The following is a 21,152-nucleotide window of genomic DNA, read 5'->3' on the forward strand; positions in this document are numbered from 1 at the left end:
GTAAAGCAAATTTCTTTGTTGGATTTCAAATATCAAATATCAAATATCTTTGATTATTTTCAATCCTTTCAATATATATATATATATATATATATATATATATATATATATATATATATATATATATATATATATATATATATATATATATATATATATATATATATATATATATATATATATATATATATATATATATATATTTAAGTTAAGGCTTATTTTATTTTAAGAAATGAAAATAGTTTTATTATTTTAGTTTTAGTGAATAATAACCCTACACAGTGCATGTGTCTCTCCCTAACCTGCTCCATGTGGTCTGTCTGCAGGCTTTATAATGTTTCAGAGTCTGTGAGCGAATACTACAGACTGGAAGAAACAGATGACATCCCCTTCATTTGCTCCACCATTCGGGAGAACGGAATGTTGCACTGCTACAATATCCCCAAACGCAGAGTGGGAGGGGCTGATTGTGAACTCACACCTGCTGATGTCACAGATCTTGATTTTAAAGAGCCCCCTCATCATGGATGTGTAAACTGGAACTTGTATTACAACATCTGCAAAGCAAGCGAACAAAATCCCCATAATGGGGCTATCAACTTTGACAACATTGGATATGCATGGATTGCTATCTTTCAGGTGTGTATGCGTGTTTGTGAGTTGGCGAAAAGATTAAAGAGCATAGAATGAATTTATGTAAAAAAAAACATATATATGCAAAGTCATCAATAATTTTTTACTAAGGCAGTTCAAGACTTCTTATTTTACTTGCGTATTAGACATCCGCTCCAAGTTGTTCATTACAATTTTCGCTGAGTACATATTCAGTCTGGCAGCTGGTGATATTTTTTATCCTCACATATCCTTTTGGCGCCAAGAGACATTTACTTTCAGAGTTGGAAAATGAAGTGAATGGTTGCCAGGGGCTACAGCGAGAGTGAATCCTCTTACATCAACCAACTTACCTGTCCCATGAAATCAAGTTTTATCATGTTCCATTCTAATCTAATATTTAGGTGCAACAATATTTATCATATTCTTTAGTAATCTGATTGGGAATGTGCATGGACATTTATCTGGTTTCCGAGTAAATCCAATTTGACCACAGCATGACGTTTATCATTCCATAGAGTTTCCTGACCTAGTTTTATGGAAGCGATGAACAATATCGGAAGATGTTGCTCTATATTTTAAGCAATACTTGCACGGCAGATGTCGTAACCTTTATGATCCTGTTTCTGTTTTCTCATCAGGTCATCACCTTAGAGGGATGGGTGGATATCATGTATTATGTCATGGATGCACATTCCTTTTACAACTTCATCTATTTCATCTTCCTCATCATTGTAAGTGCGCAGTAATTAATTAACTGATGCATCTTCCTCTCGTTTAACCTCTGCTGGAGTATCTGCTTTCATTAGTTGCAGGGAAGTGCTTTTTGCTCTCATCAGGGATGTAAATTACTGGAGTAATTTCACTTGATAACTATACTTTAAGAGATGAAAATTAAAATTCTCTCATCATTTAGGAGAATTTGTGATTGAGCACTAATGAAACTAAATGCTTGTACATTTCTTGAGAGAAAATCACACTTTTTACACCTTAAAATCTTAGACACTTAAAGTACTGGTCATCATTGTGTAAATCTATCATTGCATTAAATATTTAATATTTTCTGTCTCATTGAACTAGCAAGTCAAATCACATTATTTTGTTTTTACCTATAATCATTGAGTTCAACCAAGGTCAGTGATCAGTAGTGTTGTAGTAAAGACCAAGACCAATGTGTGTTGAGACAGAGTCAAGACCAAGACTAGACCAGCCCTCCATAAATTCATAGAGATCCACATTACCACCTGAGAAATGACTTATAACTTATAATAAATATAATTAGAACAAGACACTATATAGAGCTGTTACCAATCAAAGGAAATCATTAACAAAAAATTCATCTTTGCGCTACAGAGGTGATACAGAAGATGCATCTGAATTGTTTTTAAAAAAAAAATATTGAATGGTTGTTAAAGCAATATCATTTTGCAGTCATGCTCAAATTTGTGAAAACAGCTCTTTTGCTCTTGTGATATTGGTTCATTATATCACGTTATAAATCCAGATCTCATACAAGAACTTTTTGCAACAATATCTTGAATTTTGTGAGCATTTGTATTCATTTGTGGTGACATTTTTGACACAATCCCTCATTAATTTCTGAATCGACACAAGAAATAAATCAAATTAGAAATAAGTTATTGATTGCATCTGAAGCAGTATGTTTTACATCCAATCACATTAATGATGTTAATAACTAAATCAGGCAATGCACTGGCAATTTAGTAATATCCCAGTTATGGTCTTGAAACAAAATCCAGACTCCCCTTAATCTGAGACTAAGACAACACTGAGTACAAATGTGGTCGAGACCAAGACAAGACCAAGACCGTAAAAAAAATGGTCTTAAGACCATTGAGACCAAGACTGGTCTCGAGTACTGCAACACTAGTTATCAGTATTAACAACTATGTATAAGCAACTATAAAATAATTTGCAGCTGAATTTAACACTTAACTATTTCTAATAACAGGTTTCTGTCTGGTGTGTCCTAGAGACAAAATTGTGATTAAACAGGGCGACTTGCACAGTTTGTGCATGAAATGTACTTACAGTAATTGAGAATGTCCTTTGGCTCTTGATTTCAAATTTCAATTAAAAAAGCTAAAAGCAAAGGTTTTAGGCTACTTTTAAATGTACACTTAAAGGTGCAAAAAAGTGATTTCTGAGAAACGCTGTTGAAAGTGAATGGACCAAGTACCACAACACACTTGCCAATCAGGAGTAGTGTCCACTCATGGTGGGGGAGGAGAGAGAGTGAGCAAGATGGAGATTTGAAGGAAGACTGTAGAAAATAGAGATGGCTGAGAGACATTACAAAAGAGAAAAGGTCAGAGGAATATCACTGGAAAAAGAAAGGCTATGATCAGGCAAGGGCTTAGAAAAGCTTTCCAGCGCTAGAGAGACCTGAGCGGGAAGACCTGAAAACAGATGCAGAGGTTGCGTTGTTTCTTCTCCATATGTAAGTAACATTGGATTGCTATGTTTCACAGAACCAAACTATTCTGTTGTTGTAATGTTATATAGTAACAGGGCAGTTTTGAGTGTCATTGTTTGTGTGGAGCTGGTGTGCTGCTGGCGACTAACAACTCTATATACAGTACTCTTGTGTACTGTTCATTTTTTGTTCTTCCTTGCCATTTGTTTGTAACAGAAGCAAGCTAGTTAGAGCTGTGTGTGTAAACCTCACTCATCTGGCCTCAAGAGGCACACTGTAGCGTCCTTGTTAGTGCACCCGCCTCCAGTGCGGAGACGCTGGTTCGGATCCCGCTCAGAGCGAGCAGAGTTACACGTTCATCATCTTCGCTTTATATTTTGGAAAGCATAATTTTGCTTCTCTTCAGCTATGATAAAGAGACATCCACTCATGCATTGCGTGCTTGTGCATTTTGGGGCAGAGCAAAGAAGGGAGGGGTGTGTTTGTTTGGGTTGTAAGTAACGTGGGTTACATAATCAGACTATTAGTAAAGTAACATTTAAAGAGCACCTATCATGGAATTTTGAAATTTACCTTTCATGTAGTGTGTAACATAGATCTAAGTGAACAAAAACATCCTGCAAAGTTTGAAATATGACAGTGCACCGTATATATAGTTATTTTCTTTAAAAAGTAAGAGTCGACTCTGAGTCATTTTTAAGAATCGTTAGAAGACCAAAGCTTTTTCTCTGACTAGATGACGTCGACTTGTCAAGTTATTTGAATACGATACGCCCACTTATTGCGCTCCAAGACGCCAGTGAAAACTAGAAAACATCATGGCGACGAGACGCTGTGTTCTGAAGTGCGACTCAAAAGCAAACTTTTTTCATCTGCCCAAGGATGAGCATTTGAAGACTAAGTGGCTTGAAGACAAACCATACATCGTCGCGATTGTGTGTTTATTAGTCTTCAAATGTCTCTATTTGCTTGTTTCGTGATCTCAGGAAGCTTTTATTATGGACTTCTATTATGGCACATGGTATCTTCTTCGTCTGTCTGTACCATATATGGACTACTTGTGCACAGAGCGCCCTCCGGCTGCCAGTATGAATTGAAAACAACACATAAGAGACATCTGCGCATTTTGAGGAGGTATTGAATAAAAAATACTCCTCTGTTTAAAAATTTGACACAGACATATGAGAATCTATCAATATGTCTCCTTATCTGCACACTTTTGAACTAAAAGCCCTGAGGGATGTTGATTTGTCGCGAGTCTTCATGAGGAGAATAGAGGAGGGTTTTTTTTATGAATGAGATCAGCTGAGGCTCTTTTTTACAATCAAACGGTACCGACGCGGTTTTCATATTCATAACTCCTGACACATATTAACAAATTACTGTCACTATAAGACTTTGATGGGCGTTCCGTTTCCGAAAATATCTGCACAGACTATACCAATCACAACTGACTGGGTCATCGGACCAATCACCGCAGATTAGCGTCACGTAAAGACGGGGTTTTGAAAAGTGAATCACTAAAGGAATCATTACTAAAGGAATCACTAAAGGAATCATCACTAAAGGAATCATGGCATCAACACTTCAATGTGTAACTGGATTTTGGACTTCCTAACTGACAGACCCCAGAATGTTCGATCAGGATCCACCTGCTCCACATCCATCACACTCAACACTGGTGTACCACAGGGCTGTGTGCTAAGTCCGTTTCTCTACTCCCTCTTCACCTCCGACTGCAAGCCTGTGTATGGAACTAATTCCATCGTCAAGTTTGCGGACGACACTACGGTGATTGGTCTCATCAGCAACAACGATGAGACTGCCTACAGGGAAGAGATCCAGCACCTGGCCACATGGTGCGCTGATAATAACCTGCTCCTCAACACCACCAAAACGAAGGAGCTCATCGTGGACTTCAGGAAGGAGTCAAGAGGCACACACGACACCATCCACATCAATGGAATGGCTGTTGAGCGTGTCTCCAGTTTCAAGTTCCTGGGGATCCACATCTCGGCGGACATGTCGTGGACGACCAACACCTCCAGCCTGGTCAAGAAGGCTCACCAGCGCCTCTTCTTCCTGAGGACACTGAGGAAGAATCAGCTCTCCTCGGCCATCCTGGTGAACTTCTACCGCTGCGCAATAGAAAGCATCCTGACCAACTGTGTGGCAGTGTGGTATGGGAGCTGCTCTGTTGCGGAGCGCAAGGCACTGCAGCGGGTGGTGAAAACTGCCCAGCGCATCACAGGGACTCCACTGCCTGCCATCGAACACATCCAGAGGAAACGCTGCCTGCATCGAGCTCGCAGCATCCTCAAGGACTCCTCTCACCCAGCCCACAGACTGTTTTCTCTCCTGCCCTCCGGCAGGCGTTTCAGGATCCTCCGGACCAGGACCAGCAGACTAAAGAACAGTTTTTTCCCCAGAGCTGTCTCTTTATTGAACTCAAACCCCCGTTGATCCACTTCCCTCATAAACTGATAACTCTCCTACCTCACATCTGCCTTCACTTTGTTATTTGCACTACTGACTGTTTATTACAGTAACAACTGTTTACTTATGCATTCTGCACCACCATACCGTAACTGGATAATGCTCATCTGCACTGCCGACTGTATTTACAGTAACAATGTTTACATTTGCATTTTGCACCGTACTTCTAACTGGAATATGCAACCACTTTCCACTGCACTTTTACACTTTCTTTCGGATAGCTCTGTCCATAATTTATTGTACTAACTTAATCCACTGCTATATTCCTCATATTAGCCTAACATATTATTGTATACCTCTAACTGTAAATTCTGTTCAAGTAATAACCGTCTGTATATTTATTCATAGTACATAGTCACCTGTAAATTCTGTTTATAGTAATAGCCATCTGTATATTTATTCATAGTACATATTCACCTGTAAATTCTGTTTATAGTAATAGCCATCTGTATATTTATTCACTGTATATATTCATCTGTAAATTCAGTTCTACTTATAGTAATAACCATCTCTCTACTTATACATATTTATATATATTCAGAACATTTTTATGTCCTGCACTTACGCAACCATTGTATATATCCTGCACTTGCTGCTATTGCACTTCTGGTTAGACCTAAACTGCATTTCGTTGCCTTGTACTTGTACTTGTGTAATGACAATAAAGTTGAATCTAATCTAATCTAATTTGAGAATCGCTGTCAAAACAGGTAAAAATAAATGCATATTATAAGAAAACTAAAGTCTTTTTTGTCTTTATTGCATGCATGCAAAACTGTTGTTGGGGACTTCTAAAACAATATTTGGAACATTTTAAATGCCATAATAGGTGCTCTTTAAATTTAGAACAAAATAAGAGTTACTTTTTCAAAAATGCAAGTTACTTTATTTTCCCATTTATTGACTGACACCTCTTCTGTCCCCATGAGAAATTGTGAGTAAGTGCAGAGGCATTGTGTGAACATGATGGTTATTGTAGTTGTAGACTAAATGTGAGCTGGCATTTACTCATCGCACTTGCAGAAAAACAGATTCCCCAATGTTGTCATTATCACGTGACCTATCAGTGTCAGTTGCGTGGCTTCACCTCCATTCATAAATCCTCTTCCATGGCCTCATGGGATAGTAAAGTGTCCATCGTATACACACTTCAGATTCTCACCGGAAGTAGTAGGTCATCCAGGTACTTTTTCCTACTTTTACTCAGTACTCTGAATTCGGTCATACTTATTTTGTCACATACTGTTTTTCGCCTACTATATAGTAGGGAATTATGCGATTTCGGATGTAGCCAGAGTGTTGAACTTTCTCCTCCTGCGTCCTATTCTTCTGCAATTCAGAATGGCAGCACAGCTAAAAGGTTTGTTTGAGCTGTGCCCTCTACAGTACAGGTGTGAATTTAGTAATACAATTAGTTATTACCTTTTACTTTTTTTAGAGCGTAGCGCATTACTTTTAAAAGTAACTTTCTCCAACACTTGATTTCAAATATCAACAGTGTTTCTCGAAATTCACTTACTGCACCTTTAAATATGGAAAATTTTAGTCAGTATTTTTAGCTAGATACTAGTATCTTTTCTTTAACTTACACTACTGTTCAAATGTTTGGGATTTCCTATGTTGCATTTATTTGTTACGTATGTAACGTATGTACGTATGTAACCATGGTTCCCTGAGAACAGGGAATGAAACGCTGCGTCAGCTGACGTTACGGGGAACGCCTCCAGCGTGACAGGTGTCTGGATCACTATCGAATCACGTCAATCCTATTGACCGGCGACAGCCTATGATGTCATCAAGGTGCGACCAGGAAGTATATAAGGGCGCCTTGCCAACATGACACCGACCTTCGTCTTCAGGGACTGTTTGGCAGGCAGGCCTCGAGGCATGGCAAAGCGACGCAGCGTCTCGTTCCCTGTTCTCAGGGAACCATGGTTACATACTTAACCGAGACGTTCCCTTTCGATAGGGAACTCGCGCTGCGTCAGCTGACGCTACGGGGAACGGAATACCCACGCCGTCATGCCGAGGGGAGTGCATGCCTACTGGCAGTGACAACTGTCAGGACAAGCAAATTCCAGTGAAATGCCTGAACCACTCCCCCTCTGGTCACACAAGGCTGTCAGTGACAGCATTCCCTACGGTCATAGCCCAAGCTATAAACCTGAGTAGGAAGCTTCAAACATTTTAGAGAAGTCCTACCCAGGCCGCTCAAAGGCCTGGATCCAACCAATTCAAGAGAAGGGCCTCCTTTAAGGAAATGTGGCTAGAGGGCCCTAAGGCGCCCCAGCCAGCCACTAATGCCACCAGGGAGGCCTAGCTTGGTGCCGTTTCCGAAGGGCACTTCGGCCGGGCCATCCTTGTCTGTTTGAGAACAGAGCCTCTGGACACTTGCCTTCTGGAGAGGCATCCAGCCCAAGGTACTGCGAACAGGCAGTGTCCTCCACAGACCAGATCTTTGAGACGGGCATCCTGGAGAGCGGTACTCAGCATAGCGTTTTCCACCCTTGCTAGCGAGGGGAGTTAATCTGCTCGATCCTAGGATCTACTGAGCTATTATCAAATAGAAACACTCAGGAGGCCAGACTGGCCTACAAACTGATCTAATCGGGAGGCCTCACTAGGGGCCTACGACCATCTGATCAGGCCCAGGCAGCTTCGGGCTCACAGACGACCCTCAGAGAGAGGGGAGCTTAACAGGGGACTGCCTGGTAGGTAAGCCAGGTTGTAGGCTAAATTCCCTCACCTGGGGACCAAGTAGCAGAAGCGACATCAGTCGCACTAGGGTAAGACCATCCTCAGATGCTGCCGAATAAGGGCCAGATCACTGACAGCAGGTCCCCACTAGCTGTCAGTTATGCCAGTTAGCAGTTCCAGAACAGAGAACCAAACGCCTAGGGAAGCCTGGTGAGGCCCACTATCTGATAGCAGCACATGCTAAGAAAGCCTGAGAACCCATAACTCGTAAACTCGCCTACAGGGAGGCCTGGTGAGGCCTACTAACTGATAGCAACCAAAGCCAACTGTCAAAGTAGCTGGAAAACGGAAACTCGCTTTCTCAGGTAGTCCAAGTGAGGCCTACTGCCTGATAGCAAGCCTTTAGGGAAACTGGAAAAGGCCTACTACCTAACAGCAGGCTATGCTAGCTGCTCACGCATCTCGCCCTCAAGGGAGGCCCAGTGAGGCCTACTACCTGCTGACACAGCGACTGGCAATCAGGAGCCCTCCTTCAGGGAAGCCCGGTGGGGGCCTTCTACCTGCCAACAGTTCATCACAACCTGCCAAGTAACTGAAGCCCAGAAGCGCGCCCTCAAAGGAGGCCTGGTGAGGCCTGCTACCTTATGTCGAGTCTTCAGGGAGGCCTGGTGCGGCCTACCACCCAACAACAGCCTAGCAGCCCATGCTAGCTGACACAGCGACTGGCGAACGGGAGCCCACTTACAGGGAGGCCTGATGGGGCCTACCACCCTATAGCAGGCCTGCAGGGACGGCCTCCTGGAGGCAGGTATGAAAAACTGGCTGCTATAACCTTGGGCTGACAGTAGCTTCTCTGCTGGCTGACAAAAGTAATGTCCAACTGCTAAATAGAGTTATTAGTTGGGAAATGTTCTGCTACTTGAAGCCGACATTGTTGGGGAGTAACACATACCGCAATACACATGGTGCTGAACTTGCAAGTGGCCTACCAAGGCTGACTACCTATCCATGTTGCAGCTAATAAAGTGCTAACCTCCCCAAACGTCGGGACTCACTCGCAAGGAGGCCTGCTGAGGCCTACTACCTGACCTGGAGTCTACTGCCAAGACTGCCCAAGCTGGCTACTCACAGCCAGCTGGCCTTCAATCTGCCCCACTTCTGCCTGGGGTGACCCATCCCAGAGGCTTCCTTTTTTCTGGAGCCAACTGTATGATGGCAGTCTTATCGGCAGCGCCTACAAGCACTGGAACCTAATCACATTGTCCATAGCAGGGTACTCGGCAAACCAAACGCCCTGGACCCCCTAAGCGGGGGGAGTACCACATACGCCACCCACCTCATGGAGGTCCTAGCTTTAATAGCGGCCTACCATACCGTGCGAGGGCGTCAGCCATGGCAATGATCTGGCTACAAGGGAGCTCACAACCAAACCTACATAACAATGGTTGCGAAGTGATGCTCAACCCGAGCCATGGGTGAGGCAGAATGATACAGAGCTAGGAGTGGGGTACTCAAATCTACCCTGCCTTATCAGAGGAGTACTGCCACCTGGCCAGGGCATATAAACAGGGCCAGAGCCTGCCAAAAAACTGGCAGCTTTTCTAAGAAACTAGCTCTGGAGGGGCTAGCTCTGCAAAGTCGCTATCAATTCTGCACAGCACCGACCTGCATTACTAGTGAAAGCCCCAGAACGCAGAGAAGGGGGTGGGCCTTGGCCGGACGACTCTACATAAGAGGAGGCTAACATTAGGGATAATAAAAAACGACATTGATTTATTGAGTAGCTACCCGGAACGCCAGCGCTTTTTAGCGGGCGCCTCCGTAATCCCTAGAAAGCTTAGGCCAATCTAGATCTATACCCGATCTATACTTCAATTGAAAAGTAGGAAAGTTGTCGCCGCTCTGCCTCATCACGGACGGGACCGTCCCCAGAAGCTGGGCCCTCTTCCCTCGAGAAGAGGGCCAGGCGAGAGAGGAGCGTCCGGATGGAGAAACGCTCACAGTTTGCGCAAGAGGCTCCCTCGAGAACCTCCCGGGCGTGCTCTTCCCCCAGGCAGTACACACAGAGAGTGTGCGTGTCCTCAGGCGTCAGAAAACTGGGGCACGGGCCGGCACACTTCCTCTGCACTTCCTTTGCGCTTCCTCTGTGTGCACTTCATCCTCGAACGTGATTCTTTTCATTTTCGTGATACAACAAACAAACAGTCACTGAAGACGAAGAAGCGGTGTCATGTTGGCAAGGCACCCTTATATACTCCCTGGTCGCACCTTGATGACATCATAGGCTGTCGCCGGTCAATAGGATTGACGTGATTCCATAGTGATCCAGACACCTGTCACGCTGGAGGCGTTCCCCGTAGCGTCATCTGACACAGCGCGAGTTCCCTTTCGAAAGGGAGACAGTAAAATAGTAATAGTGTGAAATATTATTACAATTTAAAAATGAACATCATTCAGAAGTGATACCCTTCATACAGTAAACATTTGTCTTGATAAAAAGACTGAAGAAAGATCAATGTCCTGAAATTTGCATGAATACCCAGTGACAAAACGTCAGTATACTTGTAGCAAGGTATTTGCAGTCTCCATTCGTAATCCTGTAATGTTTTTGAACTATTGTTTTCAATATCTCTGATTTGTCCGCAGGTAGGCTCCTTCTTCATGATCAACCTGTGCCTAGTCGTCATAGCAACACAGTTCTCCGAGACCAAACAACGTGAGAACCAGCTGATGAAAGAGCAGCGAGCACGTTTCCGCAGTAACGAATCCACCTTAGCTAGCTTGACCGAACCAGGGTCCTGCTACGAAGAAATGCTGAAGTACCTCGTCCACCTTTGCCGCAAACTTTGTCGCAATGCCGTGCGCCTCTACCGCGAATTATGTCCCAAGAGACGCAAAGGTGTGGCCAATCCCAGCAGCTCCCTCTCAGTGGGCGGGACTAATGGATTTTGGAGCGACAGTGGGACAAAGATGGGTCCGACCCAATACTGTATGCTGCATTATCATCACCCCCATCAGAATCAACATTACCTCAGCAATGGCATAGAAATGAAAACCCTTCATCTCGATAGAGACGCTCAAAATTCCAAAAAAAACCCATCGCTCCCAGTTACACTACAAAATTTAAAGGGTTTGAGGCTCGGTATGAACTATCCCACCATCCTGCCCTCGAAACTGTACACAAACTCACATACTCGCTCACACGCGAGTGGAGTCAAAGCACCAGCTTTCCATCATGGAGTCTATGGCAGGAAGATCTCTGTTTGTAGTGGATACCATGATACTTACAAGTTGCAGCACGGTAAGAACACAGATAAGCAGTATTTTGTTATCTAATATGCAATTACATTCATATATTAATTGTGGCTTAAAGGAAAAAATACTTTTTGGGCCACTGCAAATCATATTAAGTAGAAATGATGCCATTTCTATGCAAAAACTTAAGTGTTTTGGCCCTGCTGTCATGTGTAAAATTTGACTTTGGGTTTGTGGATTAAGAGTAAATTCTCTCTCTGGGGTTTTAACTTAATAACATAGATAATAAAATACTTTATTTCCTTAGCTTTGCGCACTTGTCATGCCCTAATAATTCCAAATTGAATTGAGGGAACCGTCTGCACAAACACACACTCTGTCTAGTCATTATTTATGTGCCTCTTGACTTGAAATGACTGTACTTGGTGAGGAAGCGATTTTGGTTCAAATATATTCATAACTTTGATTTGTTTCAACTTCACATTCTTGCCCACACTCATGTGCAACTGCATTTAGATAGATTGCAGAATGTGGTCAGGTTGCCCTTCGACAGGTTCTATTTTTATATATATAAAAAAAGGGTAAATTATTCCTGTAATTGCACGTTCAAAAGAATTTTATATAAAAAAAAATCTTACCCCAAACTTTTGAACGGTAGTGTATTTTCTTTGGAATTCTGCAACCAGCCAACACCATTTAAAACTTTGAAACTCAGATAGCTCCCTCTATGATGTTATTTTAGGGCAGTTGCCATATATTTTATCCACACAATAAAAGTTCTGACAAAGACAGTAACCGTTAGAATTGGCGTTTTATATAATGCTAAAAACTATAAAATCTTAAGAGAAATGCAGTTTCACCCCATTAGGCTAATTAAAGGATTGATACCAAATTATGATTAAAAAATATTTGACATTTTTGACTGGGGTTGATGTCCTCCATCTATTTGAAATGATCAACAAATATATTAATCATAAATATTGTGAATTTCATGTTGGTGATAATCAAAGCTCAGTCACTGCAGATGGGTCTCAAAAGGCAGGTGTAGACAGACTTTGCCCTGATTACAAAAGAGAGACAGTATCGATCACTATTGCCTAAGCAAATCACAAAGCATGTGTGTTAATGACACATGCCTGCAGTGTCCCAAACCGTAATCAATTCTCTAATACATCACTGGATTGTCTAATTAATAGGTTGCATTTGGAGAATTTGTATATAATATAGGTGGCTCGAGCGAACGTAGTCAGGATAGATTTATTTGACAGTCAGTTTCTGTATAGACACATAAGAAAGCAAGCATTTGTGTAAAGAACTGGACTTCGTTACTGAGAGCCCTTGTGACAACTTTCCCCAGTCCTACTCATGTGTAATATTAAATAACCTTGTCCTTCACTGCAGGTGTGTATTCGGGCACATGCTTGAGTGTGTGTGCAGACAGCAGGGTGGGGCTGGTGTCTTCAGAGTCATCCTCCTGCCCAATTTGCGTCCAGGAAAGTGATGGTGTTAATTGCGACTCCAACGGGGAATCGGACCCAGAGAAGCAGGGGCCAGATGTCAGCTTCGAACAGAGCAAAATAAATCAAGATATAAAGGAAAAGGAGTCTGGGAATGAGAAGTGTTTTTGTATGTGTTTTCATTATGCCAGAGCCATTTTGAAACGGATTGTGGACAGCAAGTACTTCAACAGAGGGATAATGATAGCAATCCTTATCAATACACTAAGCATGGGTGTGGAGTACCACGAACAGGTGAAAACAATACTCTTTTCTTTCTTTTTTTTTACACACAAATAATTATTTACTTATTTTTTACATATTTTATTGTTATTGTAAGTTATTGTTATTGTTTATATTTTTATATCGTACTCGATCAACGCTTTGTCCTTATTTTCAATATAACAACTCAAGAACAATTTTTTTTAACTTACAATAATATTGATAATAATATTATTATTAGTAGTAGTAGAAGTAGTAATAATAACAATAGTACTATTATTATTAGTTTTAATATTGATTTTATTTTATTATTATTAATACATACAATAATAATAATAATAATACATTTTTACTTTAATATATGATTATTATTATCATCATTATTATTGTTGTCGTATGTTTATAAGGATTTGTTCAAGTGTTGTAATGGAAATAATAACTTTTAATAATACATTTTTAACAGGGTGCTTTATTAAATAAATCATGCAATTAAATGGATCGATGATGTTCAATTAAAAAAATCATAACGCTTGTAATTTCGGTAACACTTTACAATAAGGTTCATTTGTTAACATTAGTTAACTACATTAGTTAACAGGAACCAATAATGAACTGCACTTATAAACCATTTATTTATTTTCTTATTGTTAATTTCAACATTTACTAATGCATTATTAAAATCTTGCTAACATTAGTTAATGCGCTGTGAAGTAACATGAACAAACCATGAACAGCTGGATTTTTATGAACTAACGTAAACAAAGATTAACTAATGCTGAACAGAGGTGTTAACTAATGCATTAACTAATGTTAACTAATACAACCTTATTGTAAAGTGTTACCGTAATTTCTAATATGTCTGCATCATCATTTTGGATCTGAATCAGTGCAACAAGTTTTTATTTTACAAATTTAAACTGATCACGTGCCGTAAAAAAAAAGTAGTTGATACCTAAATGAAACATAACCATAATAAGTATCTTAATAAATCTCCTGAACTATGGAAAAGCTACTTTTGAGCAGTAAAATGTTCCTCTAGTGTTATTGCTAGCAAATACCGTAGTAAATAGTAAATACCCTATAGTGTCAAAAGCTCTCACTGTGACACAAAGTGATCATGCTCTGCTGTGTTTGCGGTGCGATTGTATGCATGTTTATGGCTCATATTGCATTTAATTAACCCCCTTGGTTAGGATTAGTGTGTCTATGTGAGACAGACAGGGAGTCTGAGATTAACCGGTTTGAGGCAGGGGACATTCACACTGTTGCCAGGGAAATGATTATTTACATTACAGTCGACACGGTTAATAACAGCGCTCGCCTGCTCTTCCTCGGCAAGAAATAAAGCAACATGGAGAGAATGAGAAGAAGCTTAAATACAATGTCATGACAGTAACAACACTGTAGTTTAGCTTTTGTATATGTTGATGTTAGCACGTGTTACAAACATGAATGATACCTCAAATCATGCGGCTTGTAGAGGAGAGGCATGCTATTACTTTTCAAAGTATTTGGAGTAAAACTGGAGTAATATTGCATATTCTTGTTCTCTTTTTCTTTTAGCCGGATGAGTTGACAGACGTGCTGGAGATCAGTAATATTGTCTTCACTAGTTTGTTTGCGTTAGAGATGCTCCTGAAGCTTTCGGCCTGCGGTCTGTTCAACTACATCAGCAACCCCTACAACATCTTTGACGGGATCGTCGTTATCATCAGGTTCTGTGCTGTTTGGTTTCTTTTACATTCTCATTCTTTTGTTGTAAATTCATTGTATATTTTGACCGCACATGTTCTGTCTGGTGGTTTCTACAGTGTGTGTGAGATCGTTGGACAAGCGGACGGTGGGTTTTCGGTTTTGAGGACGTTCCGTTTGCTCAGGGTACTAAAGTTGGTGCGGTTCCTCCCTGCTCTGCGCAGGCAGCTGGTTGTACTGATGAAGACCATGGACAATGTGGCCACCTTCTGCATGCTACTGATGCTCTTCATCTTCATCTTTAGGTTTGAATGAAAGTGCTTCCATACAAGAACAAGAGTGTAGTATTGACTGAAAGCAATTGAGTCTTATTGCATGTAGACCATAACACTGTGTCCTAACCAGATGTGGTTCAATAAGATTCCAGCGACAAGAAATTGTCTTTCCACGGCAGATGTGACACGACTATGAGACCCAACAAAATCAATCAAAAATCACAGCCAATCAGAAGAACGTGTAGGCAGAGTCTCTCTGCAAGCACACTACATTCGCAAGGAATTTGATGACTTTGAATGTTGTTGTTCCAGTTGTAACATTGCAGAAATAGAAACTATTTCTAAAATACTTGTATTATACCAATATTTAGATTATTACTATATTTCAAAAAATATTGGGAAACCCCTCAATATCATTGAATTCAGGTGTTCCAATCACTTCCATGGCCACATGTGTATAAAATCAAGCACCTAGGCATGCAAACGCTTCTACTAACATTTGTGAAAGAATGGGTCTCTCTTAGGAGCTCAGTGAATTCAAGTGTGGTACCGTGATAGGTGGCCACCTGTGTAATAAGTCCATTCGTGTAATTTCCTCACTACTAAATATTCCACGGTCAACTTTTAGTGGTATTATAACAAAGTGGAAGCAATTGGGAACAACAGCAACTCAGCCACAAAGTGCTAGGCCACTTAAAATCACAGAGCGGGGTCAGCGCATGCTGAGGTGCACAGTGCACAGAGGTCACCAACTTTCTGCAGTGTCAATAGCTACAGACCTCCAAACTTTGTGTGGCCTTCAGATTAGCTCAAGAACAGTGCGTAGAGAGCTTCATGGAATGGGTTTCCATGGCCGAGCAGCTGCATCCAAGCCTTACATCACCAAGTGCAATGCAAAGCCTTAGATGCAGTGGTGTAAAGCACACCGCCACTGGACTCTAGAGCAGTGGAGGCGTATCCTCCGGAGTGACGAATCACACGTCTCTGTCTGGCAATCCAATGGACGAGTCTGCGTTTGGCGGTTGCCAGGAGAACGTTACTTGTTTTTCAGAGGTTGGGCTTGGCCCCTTAGTTCCAGTAAAAGGAAATCTTAATGCTTCAGAATACCAAGACATTTTGGAAAATTTCAGGCTCCCAACTTTGTGGGAACAGTTTGGGGATGGCCCCTTCCTGTTCCAACATGACTGTGCACCAGTGCACAAAGCAAAGTCCATAAAGACATGGATGAGCGAGTTTGGTGTGGAGGAACTTGACTGGCCTGCACAGAGTTCTGACCTCAACCAGATAGAACACCTTTGGGATGAATTAGAGCGGAGATTGCGAGCCAGGAAAGCCTTCCCAGAAGAGTTGAAGCTGTTAGAGCTGCAAAGGGTGGGCCAACTCCATATTAAACCCTACGGATTAAGAATGGGATGTCATTAAAGTTCATGTATATGTAAAGGAAGGGCGTCCCAACACTTTTGACAATATAGTGTGTATTCTTCATTGTGCAGTTCTAAGACCATAATCCCCCATCTTAAATTCACAATGAAATGGAAAAAAGGAGTAAGTGATCTTTTCTTCCATATCGTGACGTATAAGTGTAATGCAGAGCGGGGACTTGGTTTTATGCATCAGCTGTTCAGGTCTTGTTATGACATTTTTATTAAGCATTACGAGGTCAAATTTTTTTTTACAAATTAAACATACACTAATGAATTGTTTAAAATAAGATCTATAACATGCATTAAAAAAATGTATTTCATGACTTTAAATATGTGGTTACAGCCTTGCAAATTATTATTAATAACCCTAAAGCACAGCATTATTTAAATCCCATCCCATGAGTTTGGAATTAATATTTAACTCGAAGTCAACAAGAATCTGCACACTGCTACTGCTGTGTGGCCTGACGAAGACCCTTTGAGTCGAAACTAAATGCTTCATCTAATCTAGCACCTGCAAAAAGTTTGTTGGACATGCACACAATTCTTCTTTGGAATTAATATCATAATTTCATAATACTCAAAGTGTTGTTTTAGTATTATGACTAGTAATTGTAATATCATTAGATATGCTATTATAGTTTCATTTTAATTTTAAAGTTTTAGTAATTGTGTAGTGTTTTTGTGATTTTATAAAGTTTTTAGTCTTAGTTCATTTCATTTTAGTTATTTTAGTACTTTAAACTAAATGAGAAATATGCTCCCATGGCAACTAGCTGAAATAAAATATTGTATTATTTTATATATTTTATTTCAGGTCATTTTTTATGATTTTAGTTTTAGTTAACGCTAGTATTGTTACTCTGTTAAGTTTTAAGTTAATTCATTCAGCTTCATTGCCATAATGGTCATTTTCATCCATAACTAGCAAATATCAGCCTTTTCGGTAGTATTTTTAGAAAAAGAAAATGCAGTGTAAGCATGATATTTTAGTTCTGTATCTTGATAAATATATCAGTGGTAAATTGGACACAAATGTCACTGTTGCCTGAAAATTACCCTGATATTCTTGCATCATGTAATGCAGTAGATGCATCATGTAATTTTGTTGTTGCAACTTTTCTGATTTCTGTCTCTCCCACTTGTTCTCACATCACTCTCTCTCTCTCTCTCTTGTCTTCTGTGATTTAGTATATTGGGAATGCATCTGTTTGGGTGTAAGTTTACTCTACGTTTGGAGAATGGAGACACGGTGTCTGATAGGAAAAACTTTGACTCGCTCCTCTGGGCCATCGTCACCGTTTTCCAGGTCAGAATAATGTCCACAAACATATGTGTAAAAATAATGTTTAATAAGCAATATATGTATGTCAATTCTTTATTCAGAGGTAGAAATATTTCTGGGAGAACGAATTATTATTGCTTAAGGAACATGAAAGTCCTCTTTAGTGAATGATAAAACATTATACAAGTAGTTTTTGAAGCAGCTGTTCCTGAAATATGTTTGCTGACCACTGGGAATCTGTAGGTCACTAAACTGACGGTTTAACTTAAAATCTTACAGCAGCTTGTATTCATTTAAAGTCCAGAAATATAATTTTTAGTCTTCAGAGGCAAGTTTTGATTAAATACTCACTCCTCAATGTGGGAAAAAATGCTGAGGCAAGGGATTGTGGGTATTTAGCCTCCCTTAAATGAAGTAACAAATCCTTGCGTGTCAGAGCAAAACAGTCATTTCATTTTTAAAGCTGTACATTTAGATTTATGATTTGTAAATCATTTGTAAAGTATTCAAGTAAAAGCCATATTTTTTCTTCTCCATTCTACTTTATAATGTCAATAAAAAAGACTCACATATGCTGGATATGAGTGTATGTGTTTATGTGTATTTCAGTCTTACTTTTAAGACTGGGATTATTCAAAGTTCTACAAGTCGTGTCAGAGTTGAAATTGCTGAGGTCATCAAAACCTGCCCTATAATATTGCAGACACAATGAGGTCATCATCCCTCTCCCTGCAGTATTGGGTAGTGTGATGAGGTCACCGGGGTGACACTTGTGCAAATACTGATATGGTGCTGTATTAACTCCAGGCCCTGAGGGAAGCCATCGGAGTCAGGGTCTCTTCGGTACCGGGAGCCTTTAATTTCCCTAATCTCTATTTCTGTCTCTGTGTGTCTGTGTGTGTGTGTGCGTTTGTAAGCAGAATATAAACTCCAGACTGAACCTGCTGTTTTTCCTCTGTTCTAAATCAGTCTGCAGGAAGAGGCAGAGATGTGTTCGGGTTCTGTTGTGGATGTCTGTGTGAAATGTGCTGGAGTGAAGGGATAACAAACTAAACAAAGTTTCTTTGCATTTGCAGTTGAATTCTAAATGAGCCACTCAGTACTTGGTGTGAAAAATACTTTTCAAATAACTTTTGCTACTTTGCTAGTTTGCTACTTTACTTGGGCTAATGATTTTTCTTTATCTTATTATATTTTTAGTTAATTAATTATTTTTAGTTATAGTTAATTAATTATAGTTAATTCATTGTATTTTTTTGTGGAAATAGTGTTTTAAAGAAATATGTTTTCATGCTAAACTTTGCAGTTTGTGTTGTAAAGTTTAAATTTAATTTATTTTTCTTCTTTCTTTAAAGAAATTATATTTTCATGCCAGATTAACTTTGCAGTCAGTAAATTATTAAACACAAAAATAATAATAATAATAGATACTTGTAGATACTTGTAGATTAAATGTTGTAAATCTGGTCATTTAATGAAGTCAAAATAATTGGGCATAAAATTCTGTGGCGTCATGAACATTCATTTTGCACACAATTTTGTTAATATGCTATTATTTGTGTACCACCAATTAAACCGATTTTTGTTGATATCAATATACCATTATAGTCAAAATTCAGATTCTTTCAAGGTATGTTGTGCACATAAAGGTGTTGTTGTCATTAATAAATGATATTTTGATGGTTTTAATAGCATTTAAATGAAGTTTGGTGCTTATTGTTGGTTAGATGTCATTTACCTACTTACAGTGTGAGACAATAGTTTAAAATGTTACATTTGTACTAACAGTCGTCCTGTGTCTTGACAGATTTTGACCCAGGAGGACTGGAATGTGGTTCTGTATAACGGCATGGCCTCCACCTCCCCCTTGGCGGCTCTGTACTTTGTGGCCTTGATGACCTTTGGGAATTACGTCCTCTTCAACTTACTGGTTGCCATCTTAGTAGAGGGCTTCCAAGCTGAGGTGAGATGTCAGATGTTGGACTAGGGACTGTATCTATTTTCTTGAAATGTTTAGCTAGAAAAGTGTGTAATATCGTTCTTTAAAGGGTAACTAAACCCCTGCTCAGAGCTTAACTCCACCCACTGGCAATTTTTAAAAAATTCTGGAAAAGTGGGCAGAGCCCAGCGGAGACAGAGGGGACGAACCGAGGGCGGGGCTGAGCGGAGGGCGTGCACCTGAGACCCGCAGTGACGGGTTGATTGACAGCTGTCTGACTCGTGAGTCGCAAAGATGGAGAATGACTGGAGTGACGCCAGCTTTGCAACAGAGCGGTCATTCTCCCCCACCTTCACCCGAAGTGGAGGAGGGTGTAAGGTCTGTAGACACAGACCCAGAGCCTTATCAATGCGAGCCGCTGCTCAAACTGCGTTTTCCAACTCCCCTAGAGTTAAACAGTTGAGTTTTACCGTTTTTGAATCCATTCAGCCGATCTCCGGGTCTGGCGGTAGCACTTTTAGCATAGCTTAGCATAGATCATTGAATCTGATTAGACCGTTAGCATCTCACTCAAAAATGACCAAAGAGTTTCAATATTTTTCCTATTTAAAACTTGACTCTTCTGTAGTTACATTGTGTAGCCTACTAAGACCGATCAAGAAACTTTGCTGCTGTACCATGGGTGCAGCGGCACAATGATATTACGCAGCACCTGAAAATAGTCCCCAGTACGCTCCATGTGCAAGCAGGTTGTCACTTTGGTTATGTTGAAGGAAGTTAGCCTATTTTCACTTTTAATTTTCTGTCGGTCTTAGTACACAATATAACTACAGAAGAGTCAAGTTTTAAATAGGAAAAATATCTAAACTCTTCTGGTCATTTTTGAGCGAGATGCTAACGGTCTAATCAGATTCAATGATCTATGCTAAGCTATGCTACAAGTGCTACCGCCAGACCCGGAGATCTGCTGAATGGATTCGAAAACGGTAAAACTCAACTGTTTAACTCTAGGGGAGTTGGAAAATGAGCCTATTTTCAAAAAAAGTGGAGTGTTCCTTTAAGCCTCTAAATACCTTTTGGGGCTACTACGGTAACAAACAGCTCGTTGAAACTACTTCCTCTTCTTTGCAACATCTGTGCGAATCCTCGGCACGAGTGAATTAGATGTGGCCATATTGCATTTAATTGAGTTTCCAAGAGGGAATTTTTCAAGTTAAGAGTAAGATGTTATCAGAGGACTGGAATTATTGCACTGTAACTCAATTACAGCACAGTAACCATTATGCACACCATGAAAAAAGGGATTTCCTTTGAGCGCACAT

General features: G+C 40.3%; 1 protein-coding gene across 1 annotated transcript in view; it reads left to right on the top strand.

Annotated features, from left to right (window-relative positions):
• Positions 1 to 21,152, top strand: part of cacna1hb (calcium channel, voltage-dependent, T type, alpha 1H subunit b) — a gene marked incomplete at its 5' end in the record, with an annotated part of 91,176 nt that overhangs the window by 33,781 nt on the left and 36,243 nt on the right. The window contains 8 exons of the mRNA XM_079811975.1: positions 327 to 639; positions 1,254 to 1,346; positions 10,889 to 11,543; positions 12,899 to 13,248; positions 14,779 to 14,930; positions 15,027 to 15,212; positions 17,798 to 17,915; positions 19,699 to 19,854. Of these exons, the coding sequence (XP_079668101.1) occupies positions 327 to 639; positions 1,254 to 1,346; positions 10,889 to 11,543; positions 12,899 to 13,248; positions 14,779 to 14,930; positions 15,027 to 15,212; positions 17,798 to 17,915; positions 19,699 to 19,854 (2,023 nt within the window). The remainder of the gene's footprint in view (positions 1 to 326; positions 640 to 1,253; positions 1,347 to 10,888; positions 11,544 to 12,898; positions 13,249 to 14,778; positions 14,931 to 15,026; positions 15,213 to 17,797; positions 17,916 to 19,698; positions 19,855 to 21,152) is intronic.

The sequence above is a fragment of the Gobio gobio genome, assembly GCF_949357685.1.
Source record: "Gobio gobio genome assembly, chromosome: 3".
In the NCBI taxonomy this organism is placed as follows: Eukaryota; Metazoa; Chordata; class Actinopteri; order Cypriniformes; family Gobionidae; genus Gobio; species Gobio gobio.